The 24,590-nt window shown below is 40.9% G+C and overlaps 1 protein-coding gene across 1 annotated transcript in view; it reads left to right on the top strand.

Moving 5' to 3' along the window:
• The window catches only part of ppfia3 (PTPRF interacting protein alpha 3), a 41,254-nt gene extending 23,589 nt beyond the window's left edge, over positions 1-17,665 (top strand). Inside the window, 15 exon segments of the mRNA XM_084743914.1 lie at positions 2,984-3,117; positions 3,204-3,358; positions 3,531-3,630; positions 4,226-4,307; positions 4,969-5,169; positions 7,195-7,260; positions 8,584-8,781; positions 8,783-8,893; positions 9,102-9,277; positions 10,870-10,967; positions 13,026-13,201; positions 14,237-14,305; positions 14,426-14,588; positions 16,033-16,095; positions 17,513-17,665. Coding sequence (XP_084600040.1) covers positions 2,984-3,117; positions 3,204-3,358; positions 3,531-3,630; positions 4,226-4,307; positions 4,969-5,169; positions 7,195-7,260; positions 8,584-8,781; positions 8,783-8,893; positions 9,102-9,277; positions 10,870-10,967; positions 13,026-13,201; positions 14,237-14,305; positions 14,426-14,588; positions 16,033-16,085 — 1,782 coding nt within the window. The 3' untranslated portion in view covers positions 16,086-16,095; positions 17,513-17,665.
• The last annotated feature ends 6,925 nt before the right edge of the window (positions 17,666-24,590 follow it).

Here is a 24,590-nt window from a genome sequence, read left to right as displayed (position 1 = left end):
AATAAAGCACCAGTAAATCATTCAGATGGGGGTCAGGGAAGTCAAGTTATTCTTCAGTAGCACGTTAGGTTGGGTAAGACTGATTCAAGTAACTTTGGGGTGGGGTGGCGTGATGGTTCGTGCCAGACTCACTGGTTCCAGGATTTCTGAAACGGGCGGATGGATTACAAAAGATGGTGCAATAAACAAAAAACATGTAGTCAGCCGTGATTGTGAAAGTGATGATGATAATGTGGGAGCTCTGAGTGGAATGGAAAGAATGGTTCAAGTTATGGTTCAAGCTGGCAGGACATACATCAACCAAAAAAACTGCTTAGGATGAAACAGAGCTAAAAAAAAAAAAAAAAGAAACAAAACAGTCGTTTCCACTTCTGTCAAAAACTAAAATGAGACAGCAGAGACGTGGTAAAAGGTTACCTGATAGACCCAGTCCCACTTTCTGTTCCCTCTGTTTCAAGTCCTTTTTTTAAGGTAAAGGGAGAATATCTAAACATTTTCAAGGTACTGCAATAGATTTTTGAGTTTTTAGCTCAACTTAAACTCTTGAGCTTTGAAATAAACTTTGCGTTTCTTCTTTAGATAAACTTGAATGAGTTTTAGAAAGTAAACTAAAATGTATTTCAAACATTGGTCGCAGTGAGCTGTGAACCAGATTTGTTGTTATTTTGATGCCTTAAAATTAAATGGTTTTAATTGAAAATATTACTTTTTTTTTCTCTTTTATTTCCTTTTAACAGTTACAGTCTCATATAAGCGTGTTGAAATATTCCACAAGGTCGTAAATGTCTTTAAGAGGTGGTCCATGAGTTTTGACATCCCCTCAATGTCTGTACATTGTTTCAATTGGTAGGAATGAATGATCCTTTTCGTTCATGGACCCAGAAAAAGCTGATAAATAAATAAATAAATAAATAAATAAATTTTGAGTTGGGCTCAAAACTTAAAAATCTAGTGCACTATATTGCTTTGTAAGTTTTCTCACCTTTTTTTGTTATTACAGTGTTGATAAACAATAATGATAAATGATAATGATATTAAAATGTAAAAAAAACAGATATCATTTCCATGTACGTTTTTGCCGGAGCCACAAGGAGCAACTGGAAAGCATGCGTCCCCGGAGCCGCAGGTGTCTTGAGTGACCAGTTGGGATGGGATCTCACTTCTCTGCTTTATATACAAATAAACTGGCAGCTTTGTCATCTCTGTCTGCAAAGACCAAATGTTTTTAATCAGCCACCTGGCAGCCAACACGCTCGGACGAACACACACAGTGTTTTTTACACAAAGAAAGAAATAACTTAATGTAACTTAATGTTTCTCCTAACTCCTTACGGAAATCAGAGACTTTCTCCACAGGCAGTAGACTATACTGGTTACGGTTTACTGCATCTGTAAAATTTAACATGTTTACCATCAATAAAATGTGGTCTTCTTTCATAAATTTAACGTAAATGGAGAAATCAGTTGAAGCAGTTTGTTCAAACAGCTGCTAAATGTCCCCTGTAACTGGAACAATGTTTTTTAAAAGGAAACAAACAACTTCATTCAATTGCATTTTACTTTTTAAGGTGGCAGTGATTAAGAATTTATCATAGATAATATTGGTCATCACCCAACAACTCTCAAAATTGCCCAATTTTGGGCACTTTTGGGTAGCCTGAGAATATTTTGGTGGTGATATTAGATAAACATGGAAGTTCTTCCATCATGCAATCATGGAATGATTCACAAACTGATCCTCGCAGAGAAAGAATGAAGGGAATATTTAAGCTCTGTTAGTCTGAAATTCACATGTATGGGATCAAAATTATCATCATGTCTGCATTACTTACTGCACAGCCAGAAACGCCGTCACACAAAGATCGGCCTTCTCTGTCACTAACAGCCTCATTCATCCCATCACACAAAACTGATGTGTGTCCCTCCTTCCTGGAGAATCAATTACTTTTCATTGTGAATTAGACTGCTTATGTTTACTTGCTCAGATTTAGTTGATTAGGTCCTCTTTCCTTGCTCTTTGTGCTTTACCACAGATAAATACACTACGTAGATAAATAGTTTCTTATCTGTCTGTCTTTATGATCGCAAGTCTACACTTAGTCTTTTATTTTGAAAATTGACCGGATATTCTCTACTTTTTCTGCCTGACTTCCTGCCTGCTCGATCTGCTCTGTGCTAATTGATGCGGCCTCCGTCAAAAATAGACTTGGCGTGTCTCTGGGATGCGCCGAGGTGCCGCTGGTGGAATTGCGAGCATTGTGTAGAACGGCTGCGACCAGCTCCATCCGCCATAATGCGACTCAGCCGTGCCTGGAGGAGTTTAGCCATAACACTAATCTGTCATGTGCCATGTAGAGCCGTGACCCTGAAAACATGCGTCAGACCGGCGATACATCATCCAGCTTCTGGGGGAAAACTCACGGTTTCATGTCATGGGACAGAAAAAAGCTGAAAAGCTGCTGTGTAGCAGGTTGCCTCCAGAATAACGGTGATTTGTTATTGACAGATCACATTAAGCCTACAGATACCTGCTAACTCAATATTAGCACTGTCTGCTCACTGGAAGGTAGAAGACTGAAGAAGCATGATGGCTGACTGATCAACCCGATTAACCTAATTTATTAAGATATCACAAACACACCGGTTCAGACAAGGTACAAATATAACCAGCCATGATTATCAAAGTTGTCAGAATACAAATATTACATGATAACAGGCTGTAAATAATCAACATAATATTACATAATAATTAGTAAACCTGTATAATATTGAACTCTTTAGGAATGACACTGAACATCTTTTAAATGACATTTTTTCACAAGTTCCACACATTTCAATAGAGGAATTCTGTCAAGGGCTGCTCCCTTAACTGACATTCCTGGAAAAAGGAGTAGGGAGTACCATTTATGTACTCTGTGGAATGGAATGCAGCTAAATAAAAACAACAAAAATTTTCATGCTGTTTTTATACTTCATGTTTCAGAACAACAAAGAAGATGATCGGTCCCTCGCTCTTCTTGACTCCACGCCTCCCTCCACTCCTCGTGCACTGCGATTGGACAGGATGACCCTCACCCATCCAGGAGCGATGCTGGACGACCCCCGGGAGTTTCGCAGGTAAGGCCGTCACAAGATAAATATATCAAGTGCAACGTCCTTATTGGACTTTTTCCCCCCTTAGTGATCGTCTCTGTCCCTTCCAGTCTCTCGGCAGATGGCAGCAGCTCCAACAGTAGCCAAGATTCTCTTCACAAGGCCAGTAAGAAGAAAAGCATCAAGTCTTCCATCCATCGGCTTTTTGGAAAGAAGGAGAAAGGAAGAATGGGCCAACCTGGGCGGGATGGATCTGCTTCTCTTGGTAAACAGATGGAGGATCAGGGAGGGATAACACTGACTGTATACCAGTAATCCACACTGCCAGGATTCTCATTTAAACGTGTTTGAGCTGCTCTGGTTCTGTGATTTCCAGGTAATCATATCTATATTATCTTTCATCCACATGACCTTTGACCTTCCTATGTCTCTTCCAGCATCTACACCCTCTGAAGACCTGGCCTCTGGAGACCCGATGGGGATGAACAAGACTGGGACTCTGGGTCCAGCAGATAAAGACCGCCGCAGCAAGAAGAAGTTTGTGGATTATGTTTTATTTACGTTTGGTACTCAGATTAATATTTTCATCTTTCACTTATAGGTCAAGTGTGTAAGATTTAGGGAGATCTATTGGAAGTGAGGAGTGGGTGTGAGGACCTCAGGAACAGGACAAGTATGGACGAAATGATTCCGGCCAGAGAATCCAGTCTGAGGGGACACTTTAATTTCCAGTGCAGGAGATTACAGCTTTGAATGTGTGCGGTGGATCCACAAGTACACGTCTTAAATCTCACGAACAAATCTGGTGAAACAGCCGCACGTTTAGACATTGATGCTTGAATTCAGAGAACCAAAGTTATAACCAAAACCGAACTCGCATTCACTCATCAGTTAAGCAAGCGCATGGTGTGACGCAGCAATAAATTACAAAGGCAAATTGAAAAATACACAAAGCTGTGCGATGTAATGGGTTTTTGCAGGTTTTGTGGGCTCTGTAGGTTTTTCTACGCTTTGGAAGGGGAGGGTGAGAGAAGGTGTCTGCAAGCTCACCGCTAGATGCCACTAATTCCTGCACACTGGTCCTTTAAACGAAATCAAATAAGACTGATGTACTTCTTCTTCTTCTTACCAGGCATGAGCTGCTGGAAGAGGCATGCCGTCAAGGACTTCCCTTTGCATCCTGGGACGGACCCACTGTTGTGTCTTGGTTGGAGGTAATGTGGAATCACAGAAACCTAAGGGATGGGGGATAGCAAGGGCTACGTTTACATGCACACTAGTTTTCCACTAATATTCAGAATATGCCAATATTCTGAATTTTTACATCATGTAAGGAGCTTATTCAGGCTGGATTTTGTGAATTAGTTCTTATTCTGAATGGAACATATTCTGATAAAGACATGCTGGTATTAATCTGGTTTTAGGGGCATTTTTTTGACGCGTAAACAGCAAATTCAGAATATGCATCTCAGTTGGGGTTTTTACAGCAGTTTGGGGCTCGCAACCTCTTCTGCTCTGTGCTGGAAACAAAGCCAACAGTTTGCAAGACTGGGGTAGAGACGTGTGCACAAAAGAAAATCTCAAACTCGTGGTCGGCGGGAGAAACATTCCTAAAAACAGAATATTGTGTGCATGTAAACGTAGCCACTGAAAGGGACAGTTCATCTGTTTTGGCTTCACTTTTTGGGAACTTTGATGTTGTTCATTTATATATATTTCAGTGTTGATAATACACAGACTATGGATAAATATTTCATACAACCCCACTTCAAGAAATCAGAATGATCCCTTTAAAGATCAAAACTTGGATCCATATGATTTTTTTTTTTCCTCATGTTGTCTCCTGTATTTAATCTGCCGTCTGACTCCTTCCAGCTGTGGGTGGGAATGCCAGCCTGGTACGTGGCAGCCTGCCGTGCCAACGTGAAGAGCGGCGCCATCATGGCCAACCTGTCAGACACAGAGATCCAGAGGGAGATCGGCATCAGTAACCCGCTGCACCGCCTCAAACTGCGGCTGGCCATCCAGGAAATGGTGTCCCTCACCAGCCCGTCCGCCCCGGCCAGCACCCGCTCTGTGAGACTCTTCTTCACACACAGTTCACATTAGCATACAAAATACCAGCACTCACTGAAAAAATGTCTGCTTTTTTTACGGTCACTGAACGCAAATTCATTTCAGCTGTAAGCAACCATCAGTGTGATCCAGATCTGCAGATAAGGCAATTTGTAAACAGGTGAGGTTCAGCAGGGAGAACTGATGATGGCATGATGGGAAACATCTGTGAAGGAAACTTCTGTGATTGAACTGAAGGGAGAGTGAAGAGGGTCACAAATATCACAGGCTGAAAGAAAATAAATAAATATGCATTAATTAGGGCTGCACAATATGGTGAAAAAGACCGCAATTGCAATTGTGATATGCAGTACAGTTAGTGGGAATGATCATTTTTTCATTTTTATGTGATTATTTGACATTTGTTGATGTCTGTACAAAACAAACATTTTTTCTTTCATCTGGAGAACAAGCCAGGACATTTCTGCAGCGCTATAGTGCTTCATTATATTTTCTCACACATTTTCCCTCTTTCAAATAATTGCAATTTCGCTATTTAAATATTGCACTTCTCCATATGGCAGTTTTGATAATATTGTGATTAATTACAAGACCAGAAATATAAGCATATAACTAGAAATAGAGCTTTTTAATCCAGATTAAGAAATAAATGAAAGGATAGAGATGCACAGAAATTATTATCACAAAAGGTACAATAAAGAAAAAACCTCAATATTCTCATTATGTCTTAAATGAGAAATAATGAGAGAGTAATCTATGCTTAAAAATACGCAAAATAGACACATTAAAGTGAGAGCCCAGTGAAACAAACTGTGCAGGCTGCTACTCTAAAATCCTGCATTTAACGAACCCATTGACCTTAAAACAAAAAAGAGGAATTAGGCCTGCTAATATATTTCATGTCATAAAAATAACATTTAAGGTAAAGAAGCCTTTTATTGGAGAACACTTAAGACCTTAAACACCTTCATATGTTGATTAATGCATTCATCGGGATGTTGATACCATTTTAATAACTTACTAAGGTCTATTCTCCATAAGGAACAAAGCTTTTGTCTGTTAATACACAAACGCTCCATACAGTAGATATTCACACGATGAGGTGTGTGTTGAACCAGGTGTTTGTAGTTTTGAGATTAGTTGAAATCCTAAAGATCCCCTTTGGGGAAATTAGTAACACTGGTAACATGAAACATAAATGAAATATAACTGAGAATATACATACAGTATGTCATCAACTGGGTCTGATGTAAAACCAAAAGCAGATTCTGTTCAGTGGAATGTTGGAAAGAAAAGTGTGGGAGTGACGGAAGAAGAAACAGATGCAGGAAAATGTTAACTAGAACATGAAATGTGTCCTGCATGCGATAAATGTGAAAAACAATAAAAATATGAAAGGAGAACGATTGTAAACTGGAAGGGCGCTGATAAAGTTCCACCTATTTTTGCCTAGAGATAAAGCTTGGCAACAAAAGCTACATTTCCCCCCCAAAAAACTTGCCTTCTCACACAGCCACAAAGATAAACCAGATGTTGAAAAGTGTAGTAAAACCGTTGCACGCACATGCATTGGTGCCCCTGCTTTTTTATGTCTCCTATTCAGAGGAAGATAAAGTCACAGACAACCAAAAACCATCTCCTAACTGTCATCGAGGTTGGAATAAAGGCCAAATGTTGGTTTGGCTTGGCTTTCCCAATTCCTTGCTTGGCTTCACATTTATTTACAGCAGGAATCATAATAATGAGATGAAATGTTGGAAATTACCAGTCCCATAATTCTGCTCAACACATTTAACAGATTTGTCCTATCAGGTCACGTAAACCGGCTGAACCTCTCGTGCATCAACATCACCATGGTGATGAGAATGCAGTCTGCTGTTGTGGTTAGCTGACATCTTGTGATGTGGCTTTTTTTTGGCACAGCAAACATGTACAAGTATTGAGTCAGTACTTCAGGCAGGCGAGGCGGTATGATGGTGTTTCATTTTGATCTCATCGGTTTCACTTTTTCTCTCTTGACCACAGTCGACCAGTAATGTGTGGATGACCCACGCAGAGATGGAGTCCCTGAACGCCGCCACCAAGCCTCCGGTTAGTGACACTGCTGCCCTGTCTCTGTCTGACAAACCCTCTTTTATGTTCTTCACAGAGGTGGGAAGTAACTCGGTACAAATACTTCGTCAGTGTAGAGTTTTCAGGTATCTGGTCTCGAGTATTACGTTTTCAAAACAGGCTCATTAACATTTGAGTGGAATTATTGATTATTTATATTCTGCATCATTGAGCGGCGCCTTCATCACCAACATCAACACTGATTTCAACACAAATCGATCGGACAATAACACACAGAAAAGACGATTTCTTGATGTGGCCCTCGCTGCATATTATGCACAACAGACGTAACAACAAGAACAAGATGAAAATGATGTAAAAGACATAACAAGATAAAGGACATAACGACAAGAACGTCTTAACAAGTCCAAAATGATATAATGATGTGACAAGATGAAAACGATGTAAACAATGGACACAACGTTAAAGACAACAAGATAAACATGATATAAAAGACGTAACAAGACAGAAACAACACAGAAGACGTAACAAGAGAGAGAAATGTGAGGTTCAGTTAGCTACCGAAAAAAAAACAGACCAAACTAACGTAAAAGCCAAACAAAACAAAAACGTGAAAAGACATAAGATAAAATGACATAAAAGACATAACAAAGTTAAAGACGCAACAAGACAAAAATTGTGTAAAAGATGTTAACATTAAAGACGTAAAGAGAAACAATGTAAGAAAAAAAAAAACAATGTAAAAGATGTAACAACGACATCATAATAAGACCAGAACAACATACAAGATGCAACCAGACAAAAATGACGTAAAAAATGTAACGAGACAAAACAATGTGAAAGACATAACGACAAAGACATTGCAACAAGACCAAAATGACGTAGAAGATGGAACAAGCCGAAAATTACATAGAAGACATAATGATAAAAACAACAAGACAACAACAAGACCAAAACAACGTTAAAGACATAATAAGACAAAAACGAAGTGAAACCTGTGAAATACAAGTGTCATAACAAAATTACAAAATTACGTAATACGAAGAAAAGATGTAAGAAGAACGTAAACAACGTAACAAGACTATAACAACGAGAGGGAGACTCGACTGTCGATAAAATGTGAGGTTCAACTTTTTACACAAGTATTTGTACACCTATCTGAGTAAAGAACGTGTGTACTTTTACCACCTCTGTTTTTTCATCATTATTTTACTCACTACGTTTTGAATTATTTTGAGCGTCTCGTCTGGTCTGAACCATGTTGATGAGTCTCTCCCCTTCCTCCTCTTCCTCTCTCTCTGTCTCTTTTTAAACTCCTGTCTCTGTCCTTTGTGGGTCCAGGCCATAGTGTTGAGCATCTTCTTCTCCCCCTCTGGTTGCTGTTTCAGTGTGAACTGCTTCCAACTAATTACCCGTTCACTAACACACTATTCCTCCCTTTTGTCCTCTTTTCCTGCCACTGCTGCTGCTGCTGCTGCTGCTCCCTCCTCCTCTGCTTCTCCTCCATCATCTCTCCATCCGTCCACCCTGCTCTTGACCCCCTGCTCCCCTTCTCCTCCACCACCTCCACATCTCTCTCTCTCTGGCTCTGTCTCTCTCTCTGTCTCTTCTCTCGGCGCTGCAGGAGCTGAAAGAGTTCAGCTGGGATCAGGTAAGGATCACCTGCACCTTTTCTTTTCTTTTTTTTTTTTTTTTTTGGAAAAGTCAGGATTGACACAGCATGATGTGTGTTTGTCAGTAATTTTTTATCTCTAGTGAGACTAACAGCAGTGAGTCATGATGAGCTGCTGACTTGCACTAGCATCAGACATGAAGCGGAGCGTGAATCAGCGTTGATCATCTGTGGTTGTCCCCTCCAGATACTGGCCTATGGCGATATGAATCATGAGTGGGTGGGCAACGACTGGCTGCCCAGCCTGGGCCTGCCACAGTATCGCAGCTATTTCATGGAGTCCCTGGTGGATGCACGCATGTTGGACCACCTGACCAAGAAGGAGCTGAGAGGACAGCTCAAAATGGTGGACAGCTTCCACAGGTAGAGCTCGGCTCCCGTGTGTCTCGCTCGCACTCTTTTAAAGCCGTAACTCAAATAGATAATTCTCATTTGTCACTTCTCCTGTTTTTACTTTCATTCCTCTCTGTTGACGCTGTCTGGCTGTCTGCGTGTGACTGGCGTGAGAAATATGAAGCCGTTAAAAGACACGTAGGGAGTGGTCCTGTTGTGACAACAGATATGTAGTCACCAAAACATGTCACAGTCAATATGCATGCAGCTCGTTAAAGGGACAATTCACCCCGAGTTGCACATTTTTGAAGCTGTCAGAGAGGGGTAGTTTTCCAGTTAAGTGTATTTGAAATACGTATTTAATTACTTGCTCTGCAGAAAAGAATAAAATATAATTCTCCTCTTGCACAATGTAGTGTGCCAACTTAGCTTAGCTTCTGGTGTCAAATATGCAGCGCACATCTATGGTCACCAGAGTGCCTTTTCATCCACGAGTTTTTAAAATGCTTCACTTTTTACAGTTCAGTTTGTACATATTCTTAATATGTACAAGCTAACATTAGGTTGCTATGGCTCTTTTCTACACACTGGGCTTGGAAGAGCTGCCCAAAATGAGAGTGCTGGTTGCTGCTTTTTGTGTTAACTACAAACTTATTCCACATATTTATCAGCTGTTTTTAGCTGAGGGGGACGGGAGACAAGGGGACACTTTTTGCAGCGCTGACTCAGAGCTGCGGGCACTGAGCAGGAAAACACAAAGTCCACTTAAAGGTGAGCCTTCTGGATTTCCGTGTAAAAAGGGCTTCTGTGGATCTGACCACCCTCCTCATATACTTCACAGTGGTTTTCAGGCTAGCGACCTTTCTGACCTCACTAAAAAATACACAAAAAATACTAAAGAAACACTGATACATGCTGTATACAAAGCGAACAGTAAAATACTAATAATATGTACAAATATAACTGTAAAAAGTGAAGTATTTTAATAACTCTGGGATGAAAAAACACTTTGCAAAGTTCAAAGTGTTTTTTCATTTTTCATCATCAATTTTGAACAAAGATTTAGAGTTTGTATTTGTGTGTTGTTTTAATGTCTTCAAATATGTAATTTTTATCCACAGGGTTTTTTTTAACTGTAAAAAAAATAAGCCTATCATTGTCTTTGGATAAATAAGTGACTCGTCCTGTCAGGTCCAGCAACAGGCTAAATGTGAACCACCATATTTCATTTGTGTTCTTTGTGACCAGTAACTCAAGGAAAGAAATCCCTTTCCTCTTTGATAAGCGTACATAAAAATAAGAAAATTACCCAGAGGGCATAGCGTAAGACAAAACCTGCACGCTTAGCTAACTAGCTAGCGTGAGAGGAGGAAGATGACTCATAGAACAGAATCAGAGTGAGGTGGTAGGTGTTAAAAACATGTGGAGAGTTGCTCCTGTTGTTGTGACTCTGGCTGCTCAGGTGTGTGTCTCCAGGCCCTCTTTAAGTCCTCTTTTAAGATAGCGGAGGGGTCAAAGGCGTTGGCTTGTGTTAATGCTTTCTGAGTATAGGTGAGAGTGGGAACACGCCCTCAATTAACCTGCTTCAGCTGTTAACCCTCTGGTTCTTTGACCTCTCCCAGGGTCAGTTTGCATTATGGCATCATGTGCCTGAAGCGTCTGAATTACGATCGCAAGGAGCTGGAGAGGAGGAGAGAGGAGAGCGCCCACCAGAACAAAGGTGAGCTCTTTTTCTTTTTTTTCCTCTGATCTCATTCATGCCCCAGATGTGGGACGGGGTGGTACGTTTCTCTGACCTCGTCCACCCAACTAATTCCCCTATTCATGCTGAGCTTGTTTAAACATGGTTCGTGCGGGTGCTGGAAATCCTTGAAAACACGTGTCGTTTTCAAGGTTCAAAAGTGCTTGAAACTCATGGACGTTTGCAGCCACAGCATTGTAGAGTGACACCAGGCTTCACGATCGAACAAAGTTTATATCACGTCGACACTTCTGTCCATATTCATGTGCAGCCTCTCCTGTGCTCTCTGCTCAGAGTCGTCACACAAACCCAGTCGTTTTCCAGCGTTTCATACAGTGATGCTGGAGCGTCAACGCCGCTCTGACCGCAGGGAATATGATTTATTTGAAGGACACGAAGCCGGACTGAACGGGCACGACCACCGTGAAATTCCTGCCCTGATACGCCATGTCTGGTTTGAGGAGTTTATAAGGAGTCACATTGTGTATAAAACACAAAACTCTGTCTGTCTCAAAAACATTCATTGTAAGTGGGATGTTTGAGCTGCAGCTTGCTTTGTGTCTGTTGGCGACAAGCCGCTGTCGATGACGTCATGACGTACAATCGACCAATGGTGCAACTTCATAACTCAACTACTTACTTACTTACTCAGCCAACCAGCAACTGGCCCCTGTGGTCCAGCCAAAAATTGAATAAAAATAAAATCGGGTTGCGGGGGGCAGGAGCCCACCCCGGCTGACACTGGGCAAGAGGCGACAAGTCGCCAGTTCATCTCAGGGCTGACACATAGAGATAAAAATTACTCACACTCACATTCATACCTACAGGAAATTTAGAGTTATCAAATTAACCTATTATGCTGCATGTCTTTGGACCCGGAGAACCCGGAGAACCCGGAGAGAACCCACACGGACACAAGAAGAACATGCAAACTCCACACAGAAAGGCCCTGCCCCAGCCACAAACTCCTCAGTGACTCAGAACCTTCTTGCTGTGAGGCAACAGTCCTAACCGCCACTGTGCTGCCTAGATTATTTCCTTGGACTTTAAATCATTGTTTTATTTGATGGCCTTGCTGGCGTGGCATTTGTGTGACCTCACAACACCAAAGGCAAAGTGGATATGCTTCTAAAATAATGAAATTGGAAGCCTGTAACGAACAATCAAATCATGTAACTTCTACTTTACAAGACTTTAAATAAAGACCTAAATCATCATCATCACTTCTTGTTTCACACCAAATTCTTGTATATTTTATGCTATTATTAGAAGTGGCAGTTGCAGCACCATTTGCTTTACTATTTTCAACTTTTAACAAGATCTCTTAAAAGTATGTGTACATAAAAAAGAGAAGAGAAACTGCTTCCCAAACTCAGTAACCCATAAAAATCATTAGCTTTCTTACATCAGCTTTGGCACATAAAATCAAGTAAAACTCTCGCTTTGAACCCCCAAAACACCCCACAAACTTAATAATGGCAAACTAAACAAACACTCCCTTTGATTTCCGCTGTCTCCCACATTGCAGGGAGACGTTTAGAGCCGGACCACCCCTTCGTTATTGCTTCCCCCCCCTCCATACTTAGAAGAGATTATAAGCCGCAGCTTTCGAGTGCAATTTGGCAGGATAACAATTACATAAATGTCAACGCGCTCAGTCATTAAATAAACCTAAATCTCTCGCTCTCCCACCGCTGCGCCCTGGGATACACATGTTGTACATTTAAAGTCGGTTCATCTTGGATGATTTTCTCGCAGAAGAATTTCCCAAGTGATTTGTGAGTTTTAGGTTTGACCTGTCCGTGTCTGAGAACACATCAGTAAAGCAGGAACTTTTCACTGTTTCTCTTGACCACTCAGACACTTTAACCCCTTCAGACAACCATAAATAAGGCAGATTAGCCTGAAGTGAGCAGAATATTAAGAAACCTGATCTCGCTTATAATAACGGCGAGCGGAGTCGACAGCTTGCTCTTTGCACATGGATGCCTCCTCTCCCTCCCTTCCGCCCTTCACCTTCTCCTCCTTTCCTCCCAGATGTGATGGTGTGGTCCAACGAGCGCGTGATGTGCTGGGTGCAGACTCTCGGCCTGAAAGAGTACGCCGACAACCTCCGTGAGAGTGGCGTCCATGGGGCTCTGCTGGCTTTAGACGACACCTTCGACTACACCGACCTGGCCCTGCTGCTGCAGATCCCCAATCAGAACACACAGGTGAACAGACAGACAGGTGGTCACTGATGGAATCGATTTTCACGTCTGTATCAGTTGTCTATTACTTACTTTCCTGTTCTGTTGAATTTGGAGCCCCCTGTGGACAAAGGCGGTAGTGTTTCCACTGTAAAAATCACAAAATATACCTTCAAAAATAAATGTATCTGAATAAAAATCTCCTCCAACTACCACTCACTGTGACTTTGGCTCGTAAAATGTATGTTTTCCACCAAAAAGTTCAATCAATGGGACAAAAGTTCTTCAAACTAGTGTAGTGCCTTTTTGGGGCGTGGCCGTTTATAAGGCATGGAAGTAAGTTTTTCTACCTTGAACCAGAGCTATTCAGGACCAAGTTTGGAGAGGACTGGAGGACTGGTGGGAAACACAAACTCCTTGATATACAATCTTTGATATGTAATTATTTTTCTTTTCAAGAGTTCAACTACTGGACTCAAGATGTTTCCTACTTCACTGAAAATGTGACGTGGAGGCTTCAAGTTACCGTTTCACATTTGTTGCATATCGGTCCATGATGAGGGAAAAAAAATATATATATATATATATTTTTATGAGGTTTGTGGCAGTGAAGAGAACACAGACAGCGGCTTTAGTTACAGAGGCTTAAAGTGATTTTCCAGCTGGTTATTTTAGGGTATTGCAGACTGTGGTTAACTTTGCATGAGATGTATGAACAAGGTGATTGGAATGATCAGTTAAAGATGTGAGAAAAATTAGTAGTGACACATTCCCAAGTAACAAATTTTCCTCTCAGAACTTTGGTGAGCAAGATTTTGTTATGCTTAGTATCCTTTATGAATTGAAGTTCAGCACCCTGTCAGATGTATGTAAGAACATTTTTATAAATGAGGCTTCAGGTTTAAAAATACCTGAATTACCCTTTAAGAGTTACAGCTGCACTGGTTTAAATCAGACATGATATTCCAACATGAACTAATAAATGCCAGCGCAGCACATCTGTCCTGAAAATGTGTCTCCTGCAGAGTCTCAAAGTTCTACATCTCCTCTGTCCTGCAGGCCAGACAGCTGCTGGAGCAAGAGTACAACTCCCTCATCTCCATGGGAACCGAGAGACGACCTGATGAGGTCAGCACGCTGATCAGCTTTAAGAAATTAAAAACTATACATATATTTGTATATAAGTGATGTCTTGTCTGAGCAGGCAGCTTTGTGTTTTTTCACACACTCTGTCTGTGTATCTGTCAGGATGGAACTAAGACGTTCACCCGCTCGCCCTCCTGGAGGAAGATGTTTAGGGAGAAGGACCTCCGGGGCGTGACCTCCGACTCCGCCGAGACCCTGCCTGCTAACTTCCGTGCCTCAGCCATCGCCACGCCCTCCGTTACCCTGAGAAAGGTTCAGAGTGATGGTGAGTGTGACGCGTGACCTCTGACAGCTTCGCTCTCATGTTCGCATTCGCTGAGCTCCTCCGAGGCCTCGAGGCGCCTCTCAATTTAGACGATGTGTGAAAACCTGTTACTCTATATAGTGTTACTCACATGAAGGGCACGACGGGGATCGGGGCAAAAAGGTCAGCTGCAGCTTGCTTACAGGGCTAGATCTGATCAGGTGCAGCTACAAGGCAGGAATTTTACCACAGCCAAACGGACAGTGGCGTGGATGTCCCAGAGCCAGGGTGTGCAACCTTCGGCTCTGGAGCCGCATGCCCCCTCCGGTGGCTCCACATGACAGATATAATATAGAATTTTTTTTTTGCTGTGAAAAAATCTATTTGCTCTTTTTCTTTTCTTTTCTTTTTTTGCATAATTCATTAAAGATCAAAGCAACAGGGCTATAATCGTGCCTGAAAAGTTGAGCCCATCAAGGCCTGATGCCGACTAAATTCTGTCTGAACCCGAACCTTGTTAGCGTATTTCAATCCAAGCCCGATTAGAGCCCGACATTTTCCTTAACAAGTTTCCCTCTATGCACCAAACAGTAGGAGTTTTCAGAGACAGGGACAACACGTGCAGGGAACTGGAATTGGCAACGACTAAATTGGGGAGTAAAATGAAAATAAATAAGTATAATGCAGCCTGAACCCAATGTGAGCCTGTGAAACGTGAAAGTAAGGCCCGACCCGACCCAAACCCACTGGGTCTCATCAGGTCTCGTCGGGTTTGGGCAAAGATCTCAAGCTCTGTTTGTGTAAAAGTTTCAGTGATTAGACAAAACTGTGAGAGTCTGCAGAATTCACAGGAATTGGTCGAATTTGCATCAGTTGTTGCGGCTGCAACATCACAACTTCCTGGAGGGAGTGCCTCTTGTTATCGCACCGTTGGTTTTGGCCTTGGTGGTCTACATTTTGGCCGTGATACCCCAGTAACTTTAATTATTATTATTATTATTATTATTATTATTATTAATAATCATAAGCTAAAAGTGACCTCACCCTAAAAATAACTTATTCCAGGCCTGCTGCTTTTCTGCAGGTCTGATAATAAATGAGCCGTGTATTTGCATCTTAATTTATTGGAAATGAGCCTTGAACAGAAATATTATGTTTTCAGCCACCATACAGTCTACGATGTTATATAAGCTGCCGCTGCAAAATGCAAAACCAGCGTCATGTGCACAGACTGGAGTAGTTGTTTTCATGCAACTCTGCCATTAGTTTGGCGGTGGAATTTTCTGTTTCCTTCTGCAGAGGAACTGGCAATAACAAGGAACAGACGCTTCAAAGTACAGAGGAAGACCATTATCCCTCATTCCACTTCTTAATAGGAATGCCTGTGGAAGGTCAGTGCTGTTTAAGAACACTACAGTTGTGATAATGACCCCGTCTGTGTTTGTCTCCCGCCCTTCTGACGCAGCCAACTCTGGTGCCCGGGGTGAATCTGCCTCAGTGAGGACGTACTCCTGTTGAGGGGGCTGAGGTGAGAACAACATTAATTAAACTGTCTGGTAGCCAGAGGTGGCAAAAGTACACACAGTAGTACACACATTATTTACTCTAGTATGAGTAAAGAAGAAGTACTGATTGAACTTTTTTACTCAAGTAAAAGTGAAAAGTACAGGCTCTGAAATGTACTCGGAGTATCTGAAGGACATTTCTACCATGCGTTGTGTTGTTTCGTCGTCTTTTTCATCATGTTTCGCTTTACATCATTTTCGTGTTGCTGTCTTTTCCATAGATTTATCTCATTACATAGTTTCCGTCTTATGTGTTTTATGTAATTTTCATCTTGTCACATCTTTTAGTGTTTTTGTCTTGCTATGTCTTTAACATCGTTTTCGTCATTATGTTTTTTACATCATTTTCAAGTTGTTACATGCTTTACATCATGTTTGTCTTGCTACATCTTTTACGTAGTTTTGTCTTTTTATCTGGTTTTCATCTTGTTACGACTTTCAAGTCATTTTCATCTTGTTACATTGTTTTCATCTTATTACGTCTTTTAGGTAATTTTCTTCTTGTTACTTGTTTTACATCATTTTCATCTTGCTACATCGTTTATGTAGTTTCGTTTTATTTGTTTTACATTATTTTTGTCCCGTCACATCTTTTGTCTTGCTGTCTCTCACTATTTTCACTGTTAGGTCTTTTACATCATTATCGTTTTGTTACCTCGTCTTTGATTTGTTGTTGTTTTTGTCTCGTTACGTCTTTTATGTTGCTTCGTCTTCTCACATCTTTTGTTGTTTTTGTCTTGCTGTCTTTCACGTTGTTCATTACGTCTTTTTCATCTTGTTGTTTTTGTCCTGCTACCTCTTTTACATTATTTTGTCTTGTTAGGTTTTGTTATGCGTTTTATGACATTTTTGTCTTGTCACTTCTTTTGTTGTTTTTGATATTGTTACATTTTTAAAGTTGTTTTTGCCGTGTTATTTTTTTTTACATCATTTTCATCTTGCTACGTTTTTTCACATTATTTTTGATTTGATGTCTTTTGTCTTTTTCTCTTGTCACATTTTATTGTTTTTGTATTGTTAGATTTTTTTATGTTGTTTTCATCATTTCATCAAAGTACAGAAACCTGAAAAATCTACCTCAAGTATTTGTACTTAGTTACTTTGTGCCGGTAAAATGTCATCCATGTGGGGTTTTATCTGTGCGGCAAGACTAAACAGCTTCTCTAAGCTTCCGAGATGGCTTGCACATGTGGCGGGCACATTCGTTTGAACCTTGTTGTTTTATGTATTTGTTTGTTGTAGTGGATTGGTTTGAGCCTGGGATTTTAGTAGTTCCCCTGAGGTCTTAAAGTGGTGGGGTTTGGTCGGTGGGGATTTAGGCAGAGTTGAATTGAGGCCACTGAAGCAGTGACGTGGTAATAATGCTGTTTCTATCCGCAGGGCGCTGACTGGATTGGGACTAGAGGACCCTCTCGCTCATCCACGGAGAAAGAAGCAATGAATATAACCATTTAACTTAAAAATAAACCTATCGGTCTGACCATTCTGCAATAACAGAAGCTAAGGAATAAAGGGGGAAAATGACATGAAGAATGTATGAATGTATTTTCCGACCAGACTAGGAGGAAGGTTGAATGGGATCAGCTGTTTTCTCTCTCTGTCTCTCTCTTCCTGTCACTCTGTCTTTGCTTTTTCTCTCTCGCCGGGACTGTGCTGTGGGGTTAATAAAGGACAACGCCGGTGTTGGTTGGGTTCGTTCCGGCCGGTGCAGGTTTCCCCTCTCTTCATTCCTGTCGGAGTCTGCACACAGTCAGCAGAGTTGGCAATATCAGGGCTCATTTTCCTACTCGCTGCCATTTATTCTCTTACAGTTTGAACACAGCTAAACGTGTCGCCTTATAACTTCTGCTCAGCAACAGGTGTTTTTAATGGGAGCCAGGGCAGAAGTTAACCTCACCGTAAAGTTTAGATTTTAAAAACAAGAGGAGTGACTGCATGGGAGGACGTTACGATGATTAGGGGAAACGGCTGGATGGATATAAAGCCGGGTTATAACTCTAAACAACACCGGTGTTCTCCTTCCTTTCTACTCATGAGGCGGCTGGTGTCCAGTGTCAGCCATTGTGGCTCTATTGTGGGCTTCTACGGTCCCGTCAGGGGTGTCTAAGTGTCCCCAATTGGTCGGAGCGGTGTAGTAAAACACGTCTGAATTCAGACCACCATTTAGCTCCGACCACATCAGAGGGACCGTCCTCGCGCTTTTGTCTACTGGCACCTTGAAAGCCGATAGGCCGAGTAATCTCTTTTGAAGGGACCCCATTATAGAGATCAAAGGCGCAGAGGTGGATGGGACGGGGCGGAGCGGGGCCACAGAGGCATTGTGCTCACTGAGTTCATCATGTCCATGGCAGGAAATCCATACAGTTAGTGTCGGTACCACTGTCTGCAAAGGTGCACTTTACAGGGAGTTTATAAGTTATAACTTTTGACTTTATTCATGCTTAAGGAGAAATATGTAAGTCCTTAGGAGAACTTAAATCACCTGAAAAGTTTGGGCCCAAGCCTGACAAAGTTCTGTCCAAACCCGTCCTGAACCAGTCTGTCATACCAAACCTGATTACAGCCTGACGTTTTTTGTTTTTTTTTACGTACCAAACAGTTGGAGTTGGCAGTGACAGGGACAATACACAGGGAATTGGTAACGACAAAACCAGGGAGAAAAAAAAAGAATAGTAATAATACAGCCCATGAAAATATGTGAGAAATACAACCTGACCGACCAAAACACGTTGGGTCCCGTCGGGTTCAGGCAAAGAGCTCAAGTTCTAGTCGCTAGTGTTTAAAAATGAGTACTGCAGTCCAAATAGAAAGTTGGAGCCAAGGGCGGCATATTAAATAAGATGAATCGTGATTTAATATATGATCTATGGTTGAAGCGAGTTGTTTCCCTTCACCTCCTCCTGCCCAGACTCAGGAACCTCAGGAAGGCTGCAGGGACACTGATCCACTGTTTTTAACTGTCAATTATCTGTCAATGTTAGGTTGAGCCTGTTATCCTGAAAACAAAAAGCCCACTGCTCTGGAAATACACACTCTGGACTTTGAGTTCAGGCACTGCCTGCCTTCTGCCTGCCAGACTCCATCAACCTTTTGCTAAATTTTACCGTTATAAACATATTCCCCTTTTTACGACTCATAAACAAGCACTCAATCATTCAGCAAACATTCTGTCTTCATTTTACCTCTAATAAACAAAAAAAAAAAACCAGTTATTCTGACCTGAAACAGAAATTTTAAATGAGAACATGCTGGCTTTAGTGTTGTTGTTATTATTAACCAATATTCAACATCTGGTGAACATTTACAACAGCAGACTTGGCAGCTATGTGTAAGGTTCTTCATGTAAAAAGTCACAAGTTTTATGACTTAATAATGAGCCGTGAGACCTGTGGTACAAACGGCTGATTGGTGCATCGGTGGCTCGGTTGGTGGAACTTGTGCTTCATGTGCTGAGGTTGAGTTCTCTGCAGTGGCTGTGGGTTTGATTCCAGCCTGCTCCCCCCATTCTCCCCCAACCCTCTCTCCCCGTCTTATTTGCCCAGATTTTTAATACATGAATTAAGCGACAAATCTAGAGAGTTATTGAAACCATGAATGCTGTAATCTTAGTCAGCAGTCCTCTGGCAGGCACAGCATCTGCATAAGTTTTTCATAAATGAATTCTTCTTAAATAATTAAAGATGAGGAAAGTTATTCAGGACAAAAAGCCAGGTGGATTTTTTGCAACCTGAATGTTTTTTTCTCCTTTTCTGCAAATTGAAACACATGAAAATGCCATTAGTAACAACTTGTAAACCCTTTGTAAAGTCTGTCTTATTAGAAAGTGATACCAAAGTGTTGCACATATTGAGGAAGGCATGACGCTGAGGACATGAACTCCTCACTAGCCCTCCACGATGTCGCCATGCGGTTTATGACTCGTAATCATCAGCTCAGGGTCTTGGTCTAATCCTGATGATGAGAGAGGCGGCAGAGAGAGACAAAAACAGCGACTCACAGGGAGGAAAGAAGAAACTAAAAGGGTGGACAGAAGCCGGTCATTTTACTGCACACACAAGCCATAACAGAAACCAAGAGCTCTCTGGGAGGGGGGAGGGGAGGAGGAGGAGGGTGGGGGGGGTGAGATCAGAGAGAGGCAGGAAGAGAGGAAGAGCCCGAGGAAGCCCAGGAAACAAAACCTTTAGCCTCTGTGTTTACGATGCATGTCAAACAAACGACAATGACCTAAAAACATTTTTTTGGTGGTGAAGATGATAATGAGGTGTCTTTAAAAAATATATATCTGTATGATAAACCTACAGGGGGTGGGAGCCTGGGGATCAATTTGTAAAATGTGTGTATTTTTTTCAGTTGTATTTTTTATTTTTTACGATATCTATTTATTTTCTTTAGGTATGTATTGGATAAATGTATGTACATGTTCCGTTCCTTCTTGACTTCATTTGAACTAGTTTTAAAAGTAAATATGAAACATTGAAAAATGGTCATTCAAATACGCTACTGTATGTGTACATTTTGAGATCAAATTGTGCAATGATTTAACAGATTTCCATGATTAAAGTGATAGTAATACAAATTGAAAATATCATCTGGAAAATAAATGATAATGATGATGATGATAATGAAAATGGTGATGTAAAAGAGAAAAAAAAATAATAAAGCGATCCAGGTGGATCTGCTAATCATTGGAAACTTTCTCCATTTTTTCTTTTCCCTGTTTATCTGTTTTATTCTGTTTTGTCCTTTTCTGCAGGTGTGTGCAGTGGTACAAGTCACTTTACTCAAGTTTTACTCCACTACATTTATCTAACAGCTATATTCTGCCCTACATACACACTGCCTGGCCAGGAAAAAAGCCACCACCTGGATTTAACTAAACAAACAGGTGAGAGCCTCCCATTGGATAATTACTGCAGTGATTAATATGTTTCAGCTGGTAACAAGTTATTGAACCCTAACTGATGCAGTGAGCAGCTTCTCACTTCTTAAACAACCACGTCAGAAGACATATCCTGTGGTCGAGGAAAAAATGTTCCTCTGTTTCAGAAGAGTCACATTATTGTCCTACATCAAGCAAAGAAAACATCTAAGATTGATGAAACTACTAAAACTGGGTTAAGAAATGTCAACACATTATTAAAATCTGGAAGGATCGTGGTGAACCATCATCTTCAAGGAAGAAATGTGGTCGGAAAACGTCTGGTGAAATCAAATCATAAAAACTCAACAGTAGAACTCACGGCTGTGTTTAATAGTGAAAGTAAGAACATTTCCACACACAGTGTGAAGAGAACTCAAGGGATCAGGACTAAACAGCTGTGGAGCCTGAAGTAAACCACTTATCAGTGAGGCTGATCAGACAAATAGGCTTCAGTTTGCAAGGGAGCATAAAGATTGGACTCTGGAGCGATGGGAAAAGGTCATGTGGTCTGATGAGTCCAGATTTACCCTGTTCCAGAGTGATGGGGGCATCAGGGTAAGAAGAGAGCTGGATGAAGTGATGCTCCCATCATGCCTAGTGCCTACAGTACAAGCCTGTGGGGGCGGAGTTATGATCTGGGGTTACTTCAGTCGCTCAGGTCGAGGTTCAGCAACTTTATGAGTCCAAAAACTGAGATCAGCTCACTACCTGAAAATACTGAATGAACAGGTTTTTACATCAATGGATTTTTTTTTTCTTCCCTGATGACACGGACATATTCCAAGATTGGAATGTCAGGATTCATCAGGCTCAGATTGTGAAAGAGAGGTTCAGGGAGCAGGAGACATCATTTTTCCAGACCTGAACCCCACTGAGAATCTTTGGGATGTTCTGGAGAGGACTTTACACAGCGGTCTGACTCTCCCATCATCAATACAAGATCTGAGTGAAAAATAAATTAATCTCTGGACAGAAATAAATGTTGTGACACTGCAGAGGCTTATTGAAATGATGCCGTGGTGAATGTAATCAAAACTAAAGGTGTTCCAATGAAATATTAGAGTGCGACTTTTTTGTTGGCCATGCAGTGTATATATCTATACATATGTAATATATGACATTGAGGTTTTCCTGAAAAAACTATTTATAGACTCGTTTTTGAAGTTGATTTCAATGTGAATATCAGTAGAATGAATGTAAAATAGACACAGATTCATAAGAAACATTTAATCCGTTGCTGCTGCTGTAGTCACCGGACCGTAAAGCCACTAATTACTTTGCAGATTAAAGATTTTACACACAAAATATGCAAGACTTTTATTTGTAATGGAGTATATTTAAATTGTGGTATTTGTGCAGGTTGTTAAGAGTTAAATTCAAGCACTTTCAGGGTTCCTAAACCCCAAATTTCCAGACTCTCAAAGCCCTTATCATCACATCTGAGTTGTTACTTAAATGCAGTTGTAAATTCCTGTATACCCGCAGTGGCCCTGATGCCGCGGCCTCACGGCCCCAGCCTCTTTCCTGTCACTGCGGTTTGTTGAGATTCTTAATTCTTACTGAGCAACAACAAGCGAAACACTGTGCACAGAACCAGTGGTTTTCTAGCCTGAAGTGCTGGAAAACCACTGGGATATTTATGACTACAGTTTGATGAATTAGCAACAAAAAGGACAAAAAACTCAAGTACCGATACTGCTTTTTTTTAGACCGAGTACAAGTACTTACATGTGGATACTTGCCAGTACTGAGTACTGATACAAGTACTTAATAATGTCTTTACAGTTCTAACAGTAACTTTAAAAACATGTTTTGTTTTCATCAGACATTCCTCACTTTCTAAACAACAGATTTTTGTTGTTGTTGTTTGCTGCTACTTGTGTAACCATAGTTACATATTACATCTTTGGGTTACTTGTGGTAAGTAGTGAGACACTCAGCTAATTTGCACTTTCACTGCAGTCTACAGGTGTACTCTGTGTATTTATTTCAGTTTTACTTCAATGCTAAAAGTTTACAGACATTTGCCAAAGTCTCTGCAGTCATTAGTGGATGATCTTGTGGACGAGTCTCGAGCTGATGATGACGGCGCGACTAAAAAGTAATCATCAGCTGACTTCTTGAACTCTGCGTCGTGTTGGATCTTTAGATGTTTGCTTGTGTTGAGCGGCTGTTTTTCGTGTCGTGGTATCAGGTGTGGAGTATCGGAGCAGTTTTATGAGTGCGAGTCCCTGAGGACCGATACATGATGCTTTTATCGGTATCGCTACGTCCATAGGACAAGTATGTTTTGGTCATGACTATTTCATGCTCATTCATTTCCAGAGTAAGGGATCAAGACTGAAAAATATGACGACAGGTTCATTTCATTTCAAATCTAAAAAAATGTGTTGTTTATATGAATGAGTGTGTAGATTAAACACCAGATTATGTTGAGTATCAAGCATTTTTTAAGAAATAAATTCAAATTCAAGCATATTCCTCCTCCTTTTTTTGTGCGAGCCCTGTACATTCTTTACTCTTCACTCCTCTCTGATAACAAACTAAATATCTTTGAGTTGTGGATTAAGAAGACATTTCAGGACTTTGGGAAACACAGTTTTCAGCATTTCCTAACATTTTATGGACCAAAAAACTAATGGTAGTTTGAGCAAACTACTTCTTACCAGCAGATCAGAGCAGTACAACACCTGAATGTACCACTTATGATAAGTTTTCTTTTCTGAATCAATCCCAGAGTGCTTTGTGAGTTTAGTTCCGCATGTTCAGATCAGTTGTGTAACAATAGTTTGCTGAGTACAAAGATCCTTTATTACCACATTTGGCAGGCAAACTGAACAAACCAGCAGATGGTAAAAATGTGCTTGTTAAGGTGTCGTATAATTAACAAACCACATGGTTTTTACATTCATTTAACAAGTTCCACGGACGGAGACGCATCCTGCCACAAAACTGTCAAACCATCAGCCTGAGTGAAGTCATGCTTATGTGTGCCCACGCTGTAGATCCTGTATCCCCCCCCTCCCCCCACTAAAGCACTGGTCCAATATTGATGGTAATCCATATGGGAACAGTGAGGAGCAGTAAAATGGAGCCTCAGTAGGTGGCGCTCCTTCCTCTCACAAGCAGAGCGGACCAGAGGCTGGAATTATCATCAGACACTGGAGAGACCTACCACTCCACGAAGACTTCTTCTATAAATACACACAGATATACATAGCTTCATACATAAAGGTATACTGGTGTCATATTGTACACATATATATATATATAAAGGAATATATTAATATCAAAGACATACACATGCTTACATACTAATCAAAAATAACTTAGATTATGAAAGATAAATCATACAAAAACAGTAAAATCTCTATATATGACAATATTCCCTAAGATCTAGTATTGAGGTCTTCTTGTTTTTTTCAAAAGTCATTTGAAGTCGTGTTGGAGGGGAGGGATGGAAAACAGAAGAGAGAGATGTCTGAAAAAAAAACGAACTGAGGCAGAAATCCGTCATGTTTAAGGAAAGCGGCGAGC

Source organism: Lutjanus erythropterus, chromosome 19 (assembly GCF_056507025.1).
Source record: "Lutjanus erythropterus isolate fLutEry1 chromosome 19, fLutEry1.hap2, whole genome shotgun sequence".
NCBI lineage: Eukaryota > Metazoa > Chordata > Actinopteri > Lutjaniformes > Lutjanidae > Lutjanus > Lutjanus erythropterus.
The sequence above is the reverse complement of the archived record's forward strand: the minus strand, read 5'-3'. Positions and strand labels throughout refer to the sequence as shown.